At 45.1% G+C, this 17,419-nt stretch overlaps 1 protein-coding gene across 9 annotated transcripts in view; it reads left to right on the forward strand.

The window, feature by feature from the left end:
* LOC137345065 (5'-AMP-activated protein kinase subunit gamma-2-like) overlaps positions 1–17,419 on the forward strand; it is a 514,189-nt gene that overhangs the window by 417,998 nt on the left and 78,772 nt on the right. For all 9 annotated transcript variants that reach the window (XM_068008521.1, XM_068008514.1, XM_068008499.1 and 6 more), the window contains one exon: positions 3,008–3,089. In XM_068008521.1, coding sequence (XP_067864622.1) covers positions 3,008–3,089 — 82 coding nt within the window. The remainder of the gene's footprint in view (positions 1–3,007; positions 3,090–17,419) is intronic.

Raw genomic sequence — 17,419 nt, forward strand, 5'->3', positions numbered from 1 at the left:
AACAGGGCCGATTCGGGATCAAAAAGGATTCTATGCATTGAGGCAGAGTGCATGGCTGAGGTACTAAATGAGTAGTTTGCATCTGTCTTTACCAAGGAAGAAGATGCTGCCATAGTCACAGTAAAAGAGGAGGTAGTTGAGATACTGGATGGGTTAAAAATTGTTAGAGGAGGTACTAGGAAGGCTGGCTGTACTTAAAGTAGATAAGTCACCTGGTCTGGATGGGATGCATCCTACATTGCTGAGGGAAGAGGTCCAATCCTTCTTAGATATGGGGGTGGTGCCATTGGATTGGAGAATTGCAAATGTTACACACTTGTTAAAAAAAAAGGTGTAAGGATAAACCCAGCAACTATAGGCCAGTTAATTTAACGTTAGTAGTGGGGAAACTTTTAGAAACAATAATACGGGTCAGAATTAACAGTCACTTGGGCGAGAGTGGATTGATTAGGGAAAGCCAGCATAGATTTGTTAAAGGCAAATCGTGTTTAACTAACCTGATAGAGTTTTTTGATGAGGTAACAGAGAGAGTAGATGAGGGCAACGCGGTTGATTTGTTTATGGACTTTCAAAAGGCGTCTGATAAAGTGCCGCACGGTAGGCTTATCATCAAGATTGCGGCCCAGGGAATAAGGGGGGCAGCAGCAACATGGATACAGAATTGGCTAAGGGACAGGAAACAGAGTAGTGGTGAACGGTTGTTTTTCAGACTGGAGGGAGATGTACAGTGGTGTTCCCCAGGGGTCAGTGCTGGGACCACTGTTTTTCTTGATCTATATTAATGACTTGGACTTGGGTGTGCAGGGCACAATTTCAAAATTTGCAGATGACACAAATCTTAGAAAGGTAGTAAACAGTGAGGAGGATAGTGATCGACTTCAAGAGGATATAGTGGCATGGTGGCATGGACGGACACATGGCAGATGAAATTTAATTTGCAGAAAAATGCAAAGTGATACATTTCAGTAGGAAGAACGAGGAGAGGCAATATAAATAGAGGGCACAACTCTAAAAGGGGTAGAGGAACAGAGAGATCTGGGAGTATATGTGCACAAATCGTTGAAGGTGGCAGGACAGGTTGAGAAAGAGGTTTTTAAAAAAGCATACAGGATCCTGGGCTTTGTAAATAGAAGCATAGAGTACAAAAGCAAGGAAGTTATGTTGAACCTTTATAAATCACTGGTTCGGCCACAACTGGAGTATTGTGTCCAATTCTGGGCACTGCACTTCAGGAAGAATGTGAAGATCTTTGAGAATGTGCAGAAAAGATTTACTAGACTGGTTCTAGGGATGAGGGACTTCAGGTAGACTGGAGAAGCTGGGGTTCTTTAGAGCAGGGAAGGTTGAGAGGAGATTTGATAGAAGTGTTCAAAATCATGAAGGGTTTAGATAAAGTAAACAAAGAGGAACTATTCCCATTGGCGGAAGGGTCGAGAACCAGAGGACACAGATTGAAGGTGATTAGCAAAAGAACCAAAGGCAACACGAGGAAAAACGTTTTTATGCTGTGAGTAGCTATGATCTGGAATGCGCTGCCTGAAAGGGTGGTGGAAGCAGATTCAATCGTGGCTTTCAAAAAGGAATTGGACAAATACTTGAAGGGAAAAAATTTGCAGGGCTACAGGGAAAAAGTGGGGTAATTGGATTAACTGGATTGCTCTTACAAAGAGCTGGCCATGGGCTCGATGGGCCAAATGGCCCCCTTCTGTGCTGTAACCATTCTATGATTCTAAGTACAGAACCAGGCAAAGTCTCTGATAGGGTGGCGGGCAGGAATGATTAAATGACAAAAAGGATGATGGTGCAAGGCGAGGAGGATGGTAATGGGACAAGTTAAGAAACAAAAGATGGGTCTAGAGGAGCTGTAAATGGCAATAGCAGAACTATTACCTGCACCTGCTGTCCGAAAAAATGGGAGCAGTGGTTATGATCTGAAGTTATTGAAATCAGTGAGTTCAGAAGGTTGTAAGGTGCCTAACTGAAAGATGAGGTGCTGTTCCTCAGCCTCCCGAAGCATAGGCACCATTTCGATGCCACCTTTTAATGACCGCAGGATGTCCCAAAGTGCTTCACAGCCAATGAAGTACTTTTGAAGTGTAGTTACTTGTAATATAGGGAACCATGGCAGCCAATTTGCCCTCAGCAAGTTCCCACAAACAGCGATGAGATAATTATCCAGATAGTCTGGGGTTTTTTTTTATGTTGGTTGAGGGATAAATATTGTTCAGGACACCGGGGAGAACTCCCCCCCCCCCCCCCCCCCCCCCCATTGCTCTTCGAATAATGCCATGGGATCTTTTATGCGCGCTTGAGAGGGAAGCTCTTGGTTTAACATCTGATCTGAAAAACTACATCTCCGACAGTGCAGCACTCTCTCACTACTGCTGTGGAGTGTCAGCCTAGATTACATACTCAAGTCACTGGTGCTCGAACTCATGACCTCCTGACTCCGAGGCTAGAGTCCTATCACTGAGCCAAGGCGGTCACCTAGTTGATGTGGAATTCAGTAATATTCTAAAATGCTTAATCTGTGTTTATTGGTGATCCTTTTTGACATTGGATCTTTTGATTTGTATGACATTCAAACATTATTCTTCCCCCTCATAACTGCAGTCTTGTCCATTTTCACCATGGTCTTGAGCCTGAAGTCGGCATTGTGAGTGGGAAAAGACATACGTCTGCCCCATAAGAACACCTTTTTTTATTCGTTCTTACCTCTTTATTGTTGTCGTGACATACCACGTGATTTTATCGCCTTTCTATATTGCTATTGCACCTTCATTTCATTTGTGCTTGAAAATTAGTTTGCCCCTGTGTGCAGTTTGAAATGTGCTTTCAGCTGCATTTTATTTTTGCTTTTGTAATCTTTAGCTACAACACAGGCTTCCTGGGCTAATTTTGGGCAACTGCAAGTAGTTTGCAATAGAAGTGGATTTTTGTCAACTCAGTCAAGCTGTGTGCTTGATATGCCTCTCTGCAGTTTTTAACAACCTCTTTATTTCCTCAGGTGAAGAAGGCCTTCTTCGCTTTGGTGGCAAATGGTGTTCGTGCAGCCCCACTTTGGGAGAGTAAAAAACAGAGTTTTGTAGGTAAGTGGATGCACCTATTGAATCACAATTGGATAAAAGCTGTTAAAGCCTCACAATAAATCTAACAAGATCGTCCCAGTTTAACAGTTGGATCCATGTAAGCTTTTGTGCATTGTACAGAATGCAAGAACACTAAAAGAAAATAGGAAATGCAGGAGGATCTTCTTACTAAAAAGGGATTAAGAATGTTTTTTTTTTAATTCATTCATGGGATGTGGGCGTCGCTGGGAAGGCCAGCATTTATTGCCCATCCCTAATTGCCCTTAAGAAGATGGTGGTGAGCCGCCGCCTTGAACCGCTGCAGTCCGTGTGGTGAAGGTTCTCCCACAGTGCTGTTGGGTAGGGAGTTCCAGGATTTTGGCCCAGTGATGATGAAGGAACGGCGATAATTTTCCAAGTCGGGATGGTGTGTGACTTGGAGGGGAACGTGCAGGTGGTTTTGTTCCCATGTGCCTGCTGTCCTTGCCCTTCTAGGTGGTAGAGGTCGCGGGTTTGGGAGGTGCTGTCGAAGAAGCCTTGACGAGTTGCTGCGGTGCATCTTGTAGATGGTATACACTGCAGCTACAGTGCACCAGTGGTGGAGGGAGTGAATGTTTAAGGTGGTGGATGGGATATCGCTCAAGCGAACTGCTTTGTCCTGGATGGTGTCGAGCTTCTGGAGTGCTGTTGGAGCTGCACTCATCCAGGCAAGTGGAGAGTATTCCATCACACTCCTGACTTGTGCCTTGTAGATGGTGGAAAGGCTTTGGGGAGTCAGGAGGTGAGTCACTCGCTGCACAATACCCAGCCTCTGACCTGATCTTGTAGCCGTAATATTTATGTGGCTGGTCCAGTTAAGTTTCTGGTCATTGGTGACCCCCATGATGTTGATGGTGGGGGATTCGGCGATGGTAATGCCATTGAATGTCATGGGGAGGGGGTTAGACTCTCTTGGAGATGGTCATTGTCTGGCGCGAATGTTCCTTGCCACTTATCATCCAAAGCCTGGATGTTGTCCAGGTCTTGCTGCTTCATTATCTGGGGCGTTGCGAATGGAACTGAACACTGCAATCATCAGCAAACAGCTCCACTTCTGACGTTATGATGGAGGGAAGGTCATTGAAGCAGCTGAAGGTTGGGCCTAGGACACTGCTGAGGAACTCCTGCAGCAATGTCCTGGGGCTGAGATGATTGGCCTCCAACAACCACTACCATCTTCCTTTATCCTAGGTATGACTTCAGCCACTGGAGAGTTTTCCCCCTGATTGCCATTGACTTCAATTTTACTAGGGCTCCTTGATGCTACACTCGGTCAAATGCTGCCTTGATATCAAGGGCAGTCACTCTCACCTCACCTCTGGAATTCAGCTCTTTTGTCCATGTTTGGACCAAGGCTGTAATGAGGTCTGGAGCTAAGTGGTCCTGGCGGAACCCAAACTGAGCATCGGTGAGCAGGTTATTGGTGAGTAAGTGCCGCTTGATAGCACTGTCAACGACATCTTCTGCCATTTTGCTGATGATTGAGAGTAGACTGATGGGGCGGTAATTGGATTTGGCCTTTTTGTGGACAGGACATACCTGGGCAATTTTCCACTTTGTCAGGTAGATGCCAGTGTTGTAGCTGTACTGGAACAGCTTGGCCAGAAGTACGGCTAGTTCTGGAGCACAAGCCTTCAGCACTACAGCCGGGATATTGTCGGGGCCCATAGCTTTTGTTGTATCCCGTGCATTCAGCAGTTTCTTTATCACGTGGGGTGAATCGAATTGGCTTAAGACTAGCTTCTGTGATGGTGGGGATATCGGGTGAAGGCTGAGATGGATCATCCACCCAGCACCTCTGGCTGAAGATGGTTGCAAACGCTTCAGCCTTGTCTTTTGCACTCACGTGCTGGACTCTGCCATCATTGAGGATGGAGATGTTCACAGAGCCTCCTCCTCCTGTTAGTTTGATTGTCCACCACCATTCACGACTGGATATGGCAGGACTGCAGAGCTTTGATCTGAGCCGTTGGTTGTGGGTTCGCTTAGCTTTGACTATAGCACGCTGCTTCTGCTGTTCAGCATGCATGTAGTCCTGTGTCATAGCTTCACCAGGTTAGGTACTCCTGGTGCTGCTCCTGGCATGCTCTTCTACACTCCCCATTGAACCAGGGTTGATCCCCTGGCTTTATGATAATGGTAGAGCGAGGGATATGTAGGGCCATGAGGTTACAGATTGTGGAGGAATACAGTTCTGCTGCTGCTGGTGGCCCACAGCACCTCATGGATGCCCAGTTTTGAGCTGCTAGATCTGCTCTGAATCCATCCCATTTAGCACTGTGGTAGTGCTACACAACACGATGGATGGTGTCCTCAGTGTGAAGACGAGACTTTGTCTCCTAAAGGACTGTGCGGTGGTCGCTCCTACCAATACTGCCGTCGATAAATGCATCTGCAACCGGTAGATTGGTGAGGTTGAGGGCAAGTTGGTTTTTCCCTCGTGTTGGTTCTCTCACCACCTGCCGCAGGCCCAGTCTGGCAGCTATGTCCTTCAGGACTCGGCCAGCTGGGTCAGTAGTGGTGCCACCGAGCAACTCTTGGTGATGGATGTTGCAGTCCCCCGCCCAGAGTACATTCTGTGCCTTGCTAGCTTCCTCCAAGTGGTGCTCACCATGGAGGAGTACTGATTCATCAGCCAAGGGAGAGCGGTAGGTGGTAATCAGCAGGAGGTTTCCTTGCTCATGTTTGACCTGATGCCATGAGACTTTATGGGGTCCGGAGTCTGTGAAACAGACTACTAGCACGGATGGACGGAGAACAAACCTTAATGTTTTCAAGAAGGAATTAGACAGGTTCTGGTCAACAAATGAGATTCAGGGTTGTATGGTATAAGAGTAATTTGACATATGACGTGGGAACTGTAGAATGCTTGGGAGGAACGGGTGGCTTTGGACCCATGGTTCCCAGAGCTCTCCATCACTGGGGTTTTCCTCTGGGTCTATTGTAGACTAATTGATTGCTGTGATAGTCAACAACTCCATTATTGTTGTATCATGTGACTAGCAGGGCGGCAGATGGCGAACTCGATGGACCTTGGTCTTTTGTCGTCTCGCAATTCGTATGTTATTAAAAATACACCAAAGGCATATTGTGGATTGGTGTGCTAGATGGGCCGAGGATCTTCTCCTGCCTGAAACTGTTGCTATGTAACATTCAACAGTGGGTTTTGTATTACAACACTCGACAAATGTTAGCATCGCACGTTTTACTTCACAGAGTACTGATTAAGCAGGTTAGATTTTGCTATTTTCAATATCTAGGCCTCCTCCCGTTATCTCCACCATCTCAGAAGCCAGTCTTCGGCCAATTTGATTCACTCCACATGATATCAAGAAACGGCTGAGTGTACTGGATACAGCAAAGGCTATGGGCCCCGACAACATCCCGGCTGTCGTGCTGAAGACTTGTGCTCCAGAACTAGCCGCGCATCTAGCCAAACTGTTCCAGTACAGCTACAACACTGGCATCTACCCAAGAATGTGGAAAATTGCCCAGGTATGTCCTGTCCACAAAAAGCAGGACAAATCCAATCCGGCCAATTACCGCCCCATCAGTCTACTCTCAATCATCAGCAAAGTGATGGAAGGTGTCGTCGACAGTGCTATCGAGCGGCACTTACTCACCAATAACCTGCTCACCGATGCTCAGTTTGGGCTCCGCCAGGACCACTCTGCTCCAGACCTCATTACAGCCTTGGTCCAAACATGGACAAAAGAGCTTAATTCCAGAGGTGAGGTGAGAGTGACTGCCCTTGACATCAAGGCAGCATTTGACCAAGTGTGGCACCAAGGAGCCCTAGTAAAATTGAAGTCAATGGGAATCAGGGGGAAAACTCTCCAGTGGCTGGAGTCATACCTAGCACAAAGGAAGATGGTAGTGGTTGTTGGAGACCAATCATCTCAGCCCCAGGACATTGCTGCAGGAGTTCCTCAGGGCAGTGTCCTAGGCCCAACCATCTTCAGCTGCTTCATCAATGACCTTCCCTCCATCATAAGGTCAGAAAAGGTTTTTTTTCGCTGATGATTGCAGACTGTTCAGTTCCATTCGCAACCCCTCAGATAATGAAGCAGTCCATGTCCGCATGCAGTAAGACATGGACAACATCCAGGCTTGGGCTGATAAGTGGCAAGTGACATTCGTGCCAGACAAGTGCCAGGCAATGACCATCTCCAACAAGAGAGAATCTAACCACCTCCCCTTGACATTCAACGGCATTACCATCACCGAATCCCCCACCATCAACATCCTGGGGGTCAGCATTGACCAGAAACTTAACTGGACCAGCCACATAAATACTGTGGCTACAAGAGCAGGTCAGAGGCTGGGTATTCTGCGGAGAGTGATTCACCTCCTGACTCCCGCAAACCTTTCCACCATCTACAAGGCACAAGTCAGGAGTGTGATGGAATACTCTCCACTTGCCTGGATGAGTGCAGTTCCAACAACACTCGAGAAGCTTGACACCATCCAGGACAAAGCAGCCCGCTTGATTGGCACCCCTTCCACCATCCTAAACATTCACTCTCTTCACCACCGGCGCATCGTGGCTGCGGTGTTTACCATCTACAGGATGCATTGCAGCAACTTGCCAAGGCTTCTTCAACAGCACCTCCCAAACCCGCGACCTCTACCACCTAGAAAGACAAGGACAAGGGCAGCAGGCACATGGGAACAACACCATCTGCACGTTCCCTTCCAAGTCACACACCATCCTGACTTGGAAATATATCGTCGTCGCTGGGTCAAAATCCTGGAACTCCCTACCTAACAGCACTGTAAGAGAACCTTCACCACGTGGACTGCAGCGGTTCAAGAAGGCGGCTCAACACCACCTTCTCAAGGGTAATTAGGGATGGGCAACAAATGCCGGCCTTGCCAGCGATGCCCACATCCCATGAATGAATATTTAAAAAATCTGCATAATTTCAGCATCCCTTATTGCGTCAGTTTTTTTCTGTCTTCCACATCCTTGTGACATTTGACTAATAGAAAGTGGTTTGAGAGTGCTCTGAACTAATTTTCTCACTTGGGTTTCTTGGCACGACATTGTCTGAGCCATATTCAAACCTGGTGCTAGTTCACTGTGCCAGAAATGCCCCCTCAGGATCCTTCTATTAAACGTAAAATCTGACTGTCACAAGGTTAGATGGAGCTAAGATAGATCTCCGCAATGATCTAATGGCGGAGCAGGCTCGAGGGGCTGAATGGCCTACTCCTGTTCCTATGAATTCTTGAATTCTCTTGCTTAGCTCTGCCCTTGTGTTCAAGCAATGTGTGTTGCTGACTGCATTTGATGAGTTGACTGGGAGGACTTAATGAGCCTGAAGGAGCTAACGCAACATGCTTGGCTGCAGTTACATGATTGCCGTCACGCCCAAGTTAATAACTTTGCCTTTTCGTTCAGCTTCACTTCTGCTGTCTGACTTGCCACATCTTGCAACACGGTTCCCTTGATAATTGGTATTCGCTGTTTAAACATTTTTTTAAATCAATAGGAAAAACAAATAAACAAGAGTGTTAGTTAATGGATTCTTTTAGTTTTAAAAAAGATCGACCTACACAGTGTCAGCGGGATTTGAACAAAGTGCAGTGTGTTTTATGAATAAGCCTTCTGTTCCTGTTTTAATTAGAATATGTGCAACTTTCCATAAAGCATTACGACATATGTCGTACAACCTATCCTTCTAACTAATGCAGTAGATCTTGGTATTTTATAGATTATCCAGAAGTTATGGCTAAGAAGCATGTTGATTTGAACATCAAAACTGAACATTGTTTGCTGGACAATTGAAATGGTTTCAAAGAGAGCTAACTATTGTGTTTTTTTGTTGGGATTTTTACTGTCTAGAGAATTAAACTTGGCACCATTCAGATCATAATTGGAGAGAAGCTAATAAAACTTAGACCAGAGCAACTTCTCACTAGATCGGGTGTCAAACGTGCGGCCCCTGGATCAGTTCATAGAATCCTAGAAAGGTCCCTTAAAAACTGAAAGTGGGGATGTTGTCATTGACAATGGGGAAATGGCGGACATGTTGAACAATTACTTTGCATCAGTATTTACAGTAGAAAAAGAGGATAGCATGCAGGAAATCCCAAGAAAACTAATATTGAATCGGGGACAGGGACTCTATTAAAATTAATGTAAGTAGAGCAACAGTAATGAAGAAAATAACAGCACTAAAGAGTGACAAATCCCCAGGACCAGATGGTTTCCATCCCAGGGTTTTAAAGGAAGTAGGTGAGCAGATTGCAGATGCCCTGACTATAATTTTTCAAAGTTCTCTAGATTCAGAAACTGTCCCTCTAGATTGGAAAATTGCACGTCACTCCACTTTTTAAGAAAGGAGAGAGAGGGAAACCGGGGAATTATAGACCAATTAGCCTAATATCTGTTGAGGGGAAAATGCTGGAGTCTATAATTAAGGATAAGGTGACTGAACACCTCGAGAATTTTCAGTTAATCAGAGCGAGCCAGCATGGATTTGTGAAAGGTAGGTCGTGCCTGACAAACCTGATTGAATTTTTTGAAGAGGTGACTAAAGTAATGGACAGGGGAATGTCAATGGATGTTATTTATATGGACTTCCAGAAGGCATTTGATAAGGTCCCACATAAGAGACTGTTAGCTAAGATAGAAGCCCGTGGAATCGAGGGAAAAGTACGGACTTGGTTAGGAGGTTGGCTGAGCGAAAGGCGACAGAGAGTAGGGATAATGAGTAGGTACTCACATTGGCAGGATGTGGAGTCCCGCAGGGATCTGTCTTGGGGCCTCAATTATTCACAATATTTATTAACAACTTAGATGAAGACATAGAAAGTCTCATATCTAAGTTTGCAGATGACACAAAGATTGGTGGCATTGTAAGCAGTGTGGATGAAAACAAAATTACAAAGGGATATTGATAGATTAGGTGAATGGGCAAAACTGTGGCAAATGGAATTCAATGTAGACAAAGGTGAGGTCATCCACTTTGGATCAAAAAAGGATAGAACAGGGTACTTTCTAAATGGTAAAAAGTTTAAAAACAGTGGATGTCCAAAGGGACTTAGGGGTTCAGGTACATAGATCAATGAAGTGTCATGAACAGGTGCAGAAAATAATCAATAAGGCTAATGGAATGCTGGCCTTTATATCTGGAGGACTGGAGTACAAGGGGGCAGAAGTGATGCTGCAGCTATACAAAACCCTGGTTAGACCGCACCTGGAGTACTGTGAGCAGTTCTGGGCACGGCACCTTCGGAAGGACATATTGGCCTTGGAGGGAGTGCAGCATAGGTTTACTAGAATGATACCCGGACTTCAAGGGTTAAGTTACGAGGAGAGATTACACAAATTGGGGTTGTATTCTCTAGAGTTTCGAAGGTTATGGGGTGATCTGATTGAAGTTTATAAGATATTAAGGGGAACGGATAGGGTGGATAGAGAGAAACTATTTCCGTTGGTTGGGGATTCTAGGAGTAGGGGGTACAGTCTAAAAATTAGAGCCAGACCTTTCAGGAGTGAGATTAGAAAACATTTCTACACACAAAGGGTGGTAGAAGTTTGGAACTCTCTTCTGCAATTGGCAATTGATACTAGCTCAATTGCTAAATTTAAATGTGAAATTGATAGCTTTTTGGCAATCAAAGGTATTAAGGGATTTGGGCCAAAGGTGGGTATATGGAGTTAGATCACAGATCAATCATAATCTTATCAAATGGCAGAGCAGGCACGAGGGGCTGAATGGCCCACTCCTGTTCCTATGTTGCAGCACAGAAGGAGGTCCGCACCGGCTCTATGCAAGAGCAATCCAGCTGGTTCTATTCCCCCTCCCTTTCCCGGTAGCCCTTCAAATTTTTTCCTTTCAAGTACTTATCTAGTTCCCTTTTGAAGGCCATGATTGAATCTGCCTCCACCACCCGCTAGGGCAGTGCTTTCCAGATCCTAATCACTCGCTGTATAAAAGAGTTTTTCCTCATATCATATTTGATTCTTTTGCCAGTCGCTTTTTAAATCTGTGTCCTCTGGTTCTTGACCCTTCCGCCTATGGGAACAGTTTCTCTCTATCTACTCTGTCTGGACCCTTCATGATCTTGAATATCTCTGTGAAGTCTCCATGCAACTGTCTCTGTTCCAAGGAGAACAACCTCAGCCTCTCCATTCTATCCATGTAACTAAAGTCCCTCATCCCTGGAAACATTCTAGTAAATCTCTTCTGCACCCTTTCTGAGGCCTTCACGTCTTTCCTGAAGTGGCCTTTTGAAAGTCCATATACTCCACATCAAATGCATTGCCCTCATCTACCCTCTCTGATACCTCATCAAAAAACTCTCTCAGGTTAGTTAAACACGATTTGCCTTTAACAAATCCATGCTGACTTTCCTTAATCAATCCACACTTATCCAAGTGACTGTTAATTCTGTCCCGGGTTATCGTTTCTAAAAGTTTCCCACCACTGAGGTTAAACTGACTGGCCTATAGTTGCAGGGTTTATCCTTGCAACCATTTTTGAACAAGGGTGTAACATTTGCAATTCTCCAGTCCTCTGGCACCACCCTCGTATCTACGGATGTTTGGAAGATTATGGCCAGTACCTCTGCAATTTCTACCCTTACCTCCCTCAGCAACCTAGGATGCATCCCATCTGGACTGGGTGACTTATCTACTTTAAGTACAGCTAGCCTTTCTAGTACCTCCTGTTTATCAATTTTTAGCTCATCCAGTATCTGAACTGTATCTTCCTTTATTGAGAATTTTATCCGGTCTGCGCGGTGCTGCATGTTTGTAGCTTGTGGGAATCCTCTGCAAGCCGCACTGGTGTGTGAGTCACGCAAGTGTGAGATGGTCTTGATATCGCGACTACACACTGGGGTATGGCAGCTCAGTAGAGACACAGCGACCGTGGAGCTGAGCAGCTCTCAGCACTTCACGTCGCAGGTGAGTAGGGGCTGGCGCTAGCCGGCCGCTGGGTGGGGTGCTGCAGGTTCAAGTCTTTTCTGCTGTGGTGGTCTTTTGGCGCTAGGTTGCTAGTGGCTGCACTCGAGGAACTGCACCTCTTTTCCCCGCCCCCACCCCGGATTTTACATCGCGACCTGAAACCGCCGCAGCTCACGCTGGGCTGGGAGAGAAGGGGAGCCGTGCTCTTTTAGTAGTACAGCTGCAGCTCGGATCCACTCTCGGGGCAACAAACCCCACAAACAGCCCGGGCTTGCCATCCCGACTCATCTGTTACCTCCTCGCTCGGGATCTCGCAGAATTTCCAGCCCGAGCTTCAGTCAACAGCAAAGGGAACAGCTGAAAGATGAGATTTGAGGAGGAGACCTGCTGTCCTCGTGCCAGGGATTACTTTTCTAAATTATTTTTGAGTCGTTTTTTGAAGAGCATCTCACTGCTCCATATATTCTTTTGTTCTTAAATCTTTGAAACAATGCCGAGATGGCTTGAATATCTTTTTCAAAAATGTAATATGGTGAATGGATTTGGTTTTTATCTCTTGTGCATGTCTATCCTGCATAGCCTGCTAAGAAAGACAAATTAGCCTTAGTTGTAGGTTGTTGTCTTGTTAGGTCCAGGTGTAAATTGTTTATGGAGTAAGTATTCAAAATCTGGATCCCACAGTACAACAACAACTTGCATTGATATAGCGCCTTTAACTTAATCAAACATCCCAAGGCGTTTCACAGGAGCACTCTCAAACAAAATTTGACAGAGTCACAAGGAGATATTAGGACAGGCTTGGTCAAAGAGGTAGGTTTTAAGGAGTGTCTTAAAGGAGGAGAGAGTGGTGAAGAGACAGAGAGGTTTAGGGAGGGAATTCAAGAGCTAAATGCCTAGGTAGCTCAAGGCACAGCCGCCAATGGTGGAGTGATGAAAGCAAGGTATTGAACGGTATGCCGGATTAGCGGCACACTGTAATCAAAGGCACTTCCCTTTTTTTTTGATTTGGAGGAGTAAGAAAAGGAAAGTTTGTAAAGTAAGATTATCCAGAACAGACTAAGCTTAAGTAACTAGCAGCCCAATAAGCTCACTCTTTGAAACAGATTCTAGAGAGAGATGGAAGCAGAAACCACAGTAAATAATTAATGTACCGAATGCTGGAGTTGCACTCTGTAGTTTGAAAGAAAAATGCTGATTTATCAGTGATTTTTGTTACAACTACACAATTATTATGACTTAATGACTGCGGTGTAGGGTCTGACAAAGGGGAACGGCTGAAAGATGGGATTGGAGTTGGAGAATGTCCTCTGGCTGCAATTTTAATGATACAAATCGAATCTTGGAGAGGCAGATGTGTCCATGCCTAAATCCATAGATTATACTTTTATTCCCATCATTTACTTTACTGATGGTAAGTATAAATCTAACAATTCAATGATTTAGTTTAAAAATAAAGTAGTTGTTTTGCCTCAGCTGAACCCATGCTACTGATTCACTGGAGAGAAACAATTACGACCAGCTTCAGTGCCTTTGTTGCAGGTGTTTTTTAAGCTGTGTCGATGGTCTTCCCTGTCACTTTTGTGCTCCCCCGCCTCCCTCCCCGTCCCCCCCCACAACCCACACCTCTTAAACTGTGCAGTTTGTACCCAGAACACATGCAGCGCCATTTGGGTAAATTACCAGAATAGTCACATGAATTATGAAATGAATTTTGTGTTTCTTGGTGAACATGAATGGAAATTGTGACCGCAATTATACAGGGCCTTGGTGAGACCGCACCTGGAGTATTGTGTACAGTTTTGGTTTCCTTACCTTAGAAAGGATATACTTGTCATGAAGGGAGGGCAACGAAGGTTCACCAGACTGATTCCTGGGATGGAGAGATTGAGTAGACTAGGCCTGTATTCTCTAGAGTTTAGAAGAACGAGAGGTGATCTCGTTGAAACATACAAAATTCTTACCGGGCTCGACAGGGTAGATGCAAGGAGGATGTTTCCCCTGGCTGGAGAGTCTAGAACCAGGGGTCACAGTCTCAGAATAAGGGGTAGGCTATTTAGGACTGAGATGAGGAGAAATTTCTTCACTCAGAGGGTGGTGAATTTTTGGAATTCTCTACCTCAGAGGGCTGTGGAGGCTCAGTCATTGAGTACGTTCAAAACAGAGATCGATAAATTTCTAGATATTAAAGGCATTAAGGGATATGGGGATAGTGCAGGAAAATGGCATTGAGGTAGAAGATCAGCCATGATCTTGTTGAATGGTGGAGCAGGCTCGAGGGGCCGGACGGCCGACTCCTGCTCCTATTTCTCATGTTCTTATGAAAGCCCCCGTCCTTAATTTGTAAGCAGCAGGTAGCTGTGGTGAAAAAAATACAACATTAAGAGTCATTATGAAGCAAACCCATGTGATAAGTAGACTGGAAAGTTACATAAAAATACATTTTCTGAATTAACACCACCATTTAAAAAGCAGCAATCAATGTTTGCTAAGGCTCGACATGTGAATAATGCTGTCAAGATCTGATTGCCCATGAAATAGCTGTGTCATCTAAACCATTTTCTGAGGGAGAATTTTTGAATAACTGCTTCTAAAACTTGCAGAAATAATGGGTGGAAATTCAAGCACGCGCCTGGAAGCCGAGGCCCGAGGCTCATCCGAAATTGGGCCTCAGGCCTCATTTCAATAATGGAGGCGAGCTGCCGGTGCCTCTGGGGCAGCTCAACCAATTTTTGTGGCTCAAATTTGGCCTGCTCCATCACCGATAAGTTATAGAATCATAGAAAGTTACAGCACAGATAAAGGCCATTTGGCCCATCGTTTCTGTGCTGGCCGAAAAAGAGCTATCCCGTTTAATCCCACTTTCCAGCACTTCATCCGTAGCCCTGTAGGTTACAGCACTTCAAGTGAACATCCAAGTACTTTTTGAATGAGTTGAGGGTTTCTGCCTCTACCCCCTTTCAGGCAGTGAGTTCCAGACCACCACAACCCTCTGGGTGAAAAAAATTCTCCTCATCTCCCGTCTAATCCTTCTATCAGTGACTTTAAATCTATGCCCCCTGGTCACTGACCCCTCTGCTGAGGGAAATAGGTCTTCCCTATCCACCCTATCTAGTCCTGTCATAATTTTATATACCTCAATTAAATCTCCCCTTAGCCTCCATTGTTCCAAAGAAAACAATCCCAGCCTATCCAATCTTTTCTCATAGCTAATATTCTCCAGCCCTGGCAACATCCTCGTAAATCTCCTCTCTACCCTCTCTAGTGCAATCACATCTTTCCTGTAATGTGGTGACCAGAACTGTACGCAGTACTCAAGCTGTGGCCTAACCAATGTTTTATACAGTTCTAGCATAACCTCCCTGCTCTTATATTCTGTGCCTCGGCTAATAAAGGAAAGTATCCCGTATGCCTTTTTAACTACCTTATCTACCTGCCCTGCTACCTTCAGGGATCTGTGGACATGCACTGCAAGGTCCCTTTGTTCTCTACACCTCTCAGTATCCTCCCATTTATTGTGTACTCCCTTGTCTTGTTTTCCCTCCCCAAGTGCATTACCTCACACTTCTCTGGATTGAATTCCATTTGCCACTTTTCTGCCCGCCTGAGCAGTCCATTGATATCTTCCTGCAGTCTACAGCTTTCCTCCTCACTGTCAACCACACGGCCAATTTTTGTATCACCAGCAAACTTTTTGATCAAGCCCCACACATTCAAGTCCAAATCATTAATATATACCACAAAAAGCAAGAGACCTCACTGGAAATAGCCTTCAAGTCGCAAAAACACCCATCAACCATTAGCCTTTGCTTCCTGCCACTGAGCCAATTTTGGATCCAACTTGCCACTTTCCCTTGGATCCCATGGGCTTTTTTTTGACCAGTCTGCCATGTGGGACCTTGTCAAAAGCCTTGCTAAAATCCATGTATACTACATCAAATGCGTTACCCTCATCGACCTTCCTTGTTAACTGCTCAAAAAATTCAATCAAGTTAGTCAGACACGACCTTCCCTTAACAAATCCATGCTGATTGTCCTTAATTAACCTGTGCAATTTATGCTGTCCCTCAGAATCAATTCCAGTAATTTGCCCACCATCGAGGTTAGACTAATTGGCCTATAATTACTCGGTCTATCTCTTTCTCCCTTTTTAAACAACAGTACAACGTGAGCAGTCCTCCAATCCTCCGGCACCATGCCTGTATCCAGGGAGGATTGGAAAATTATGAGCCTCCGCTATTTCCTCCCTTGCTTCTCTTAGCAGCCTGGGATACATTTCATCTGGGCCTGGCGATTTATCTACTTTCAAAGATGCTAAACCCCTTAATACTTCCTCTTTCTCTATGTTTATCCCATCCAATATTTCACACTCTTCCTCCTTAACTATAATCTCTGTAGTAGAGGCGGGTACAATTTTGTCTTTTAAAAAGCATTTGGACAGTTACATGGGTAAGATGGGTATAGAGGGATATGGGCCAAGTGCAGGCAATTGGGACTAGCTTAGTGGTATAAACTGGGCGACATGGACATGTTGGGCCGAAGGGCCTGTTTCCATGTTGTAAACTTCTATGATTCTATAATCTCTGCATCGTCCCCCTCTTTTGTGAAGATAGACGCAAAGTATTCATTAAGAACCATACCCATATCTTCCGCCTCCACATATAGGTTATCTTTTTGGTCTCTAATAGGCCCTACACTTTCCTTAGTTATCCTCTTGCTCTTTGTGTATTTATTAAACATTTTTGGGTTTTCCTTAATTTTACTTGCCAGTATTTTTTCATGCCCTCACTTTGCTTTCCCAGTTTCCTTTTTAATTTCACCCCTGCACTTTCTATACTCCTCTAGGCTTTCTGCAGTATTGAGCTCTCAGTGTCTGACATAAGCTTCCCTTTTTTGCCTTATCTTACCCTGTATGCTCCTTGTCATCCAGGGGGCTCTAGATCTGGCAGTGACACCCTTTTTCTTTGTGGGAACATGTTTACTCTAAACCCCTTGAAGCTCTCCCTTGAATGCCTCCCATTGCTCTGACACTAATTTACCTTCGAGTAGCTGTTTCCAGTCCACTTTTGCTAAATCACTTCTCAGCTTAGTAAAATCAGCCTTTACCCAATTTCGAACTTTTACTCCTGTTCTGTCTCTGTCCTTTTTCATAACTTTTTTTTTATTCATTCACGGGATGTGGGCGTCACTGGCAAGGCCGGCATTTATTGCCCATCCCTAATTGCCCTCGAGAAGGTGGTGGTGAGCCGCCTTCTTGAACCGCTGCAGTCCGTGTGGTGACGGTTCTCCCACAGTGCTGTTAGGAAGGGAGTTCCAGGATTTTGACCCAGCGACAATGAAGGAACGGCGATATATTTCCAACTATGCTAATTCTAACTGAATTATGATCACTACC

This window comes from Heptranchias perlo, chromosome 2 (genome assembly GCF_035084215.1).
Source record: "Heptranchias perlo isolate sHepPer1 chromosome 2, sHepPer1.hap1, whole genome shotgun sequence".
Taxonomy (NCBI): Eukaryota; Metazoa; Chordata; class Chondrichthyes; order Hexanchiformes; family Hexanchidae; genus Heptranchias; species Heptranchias perlo.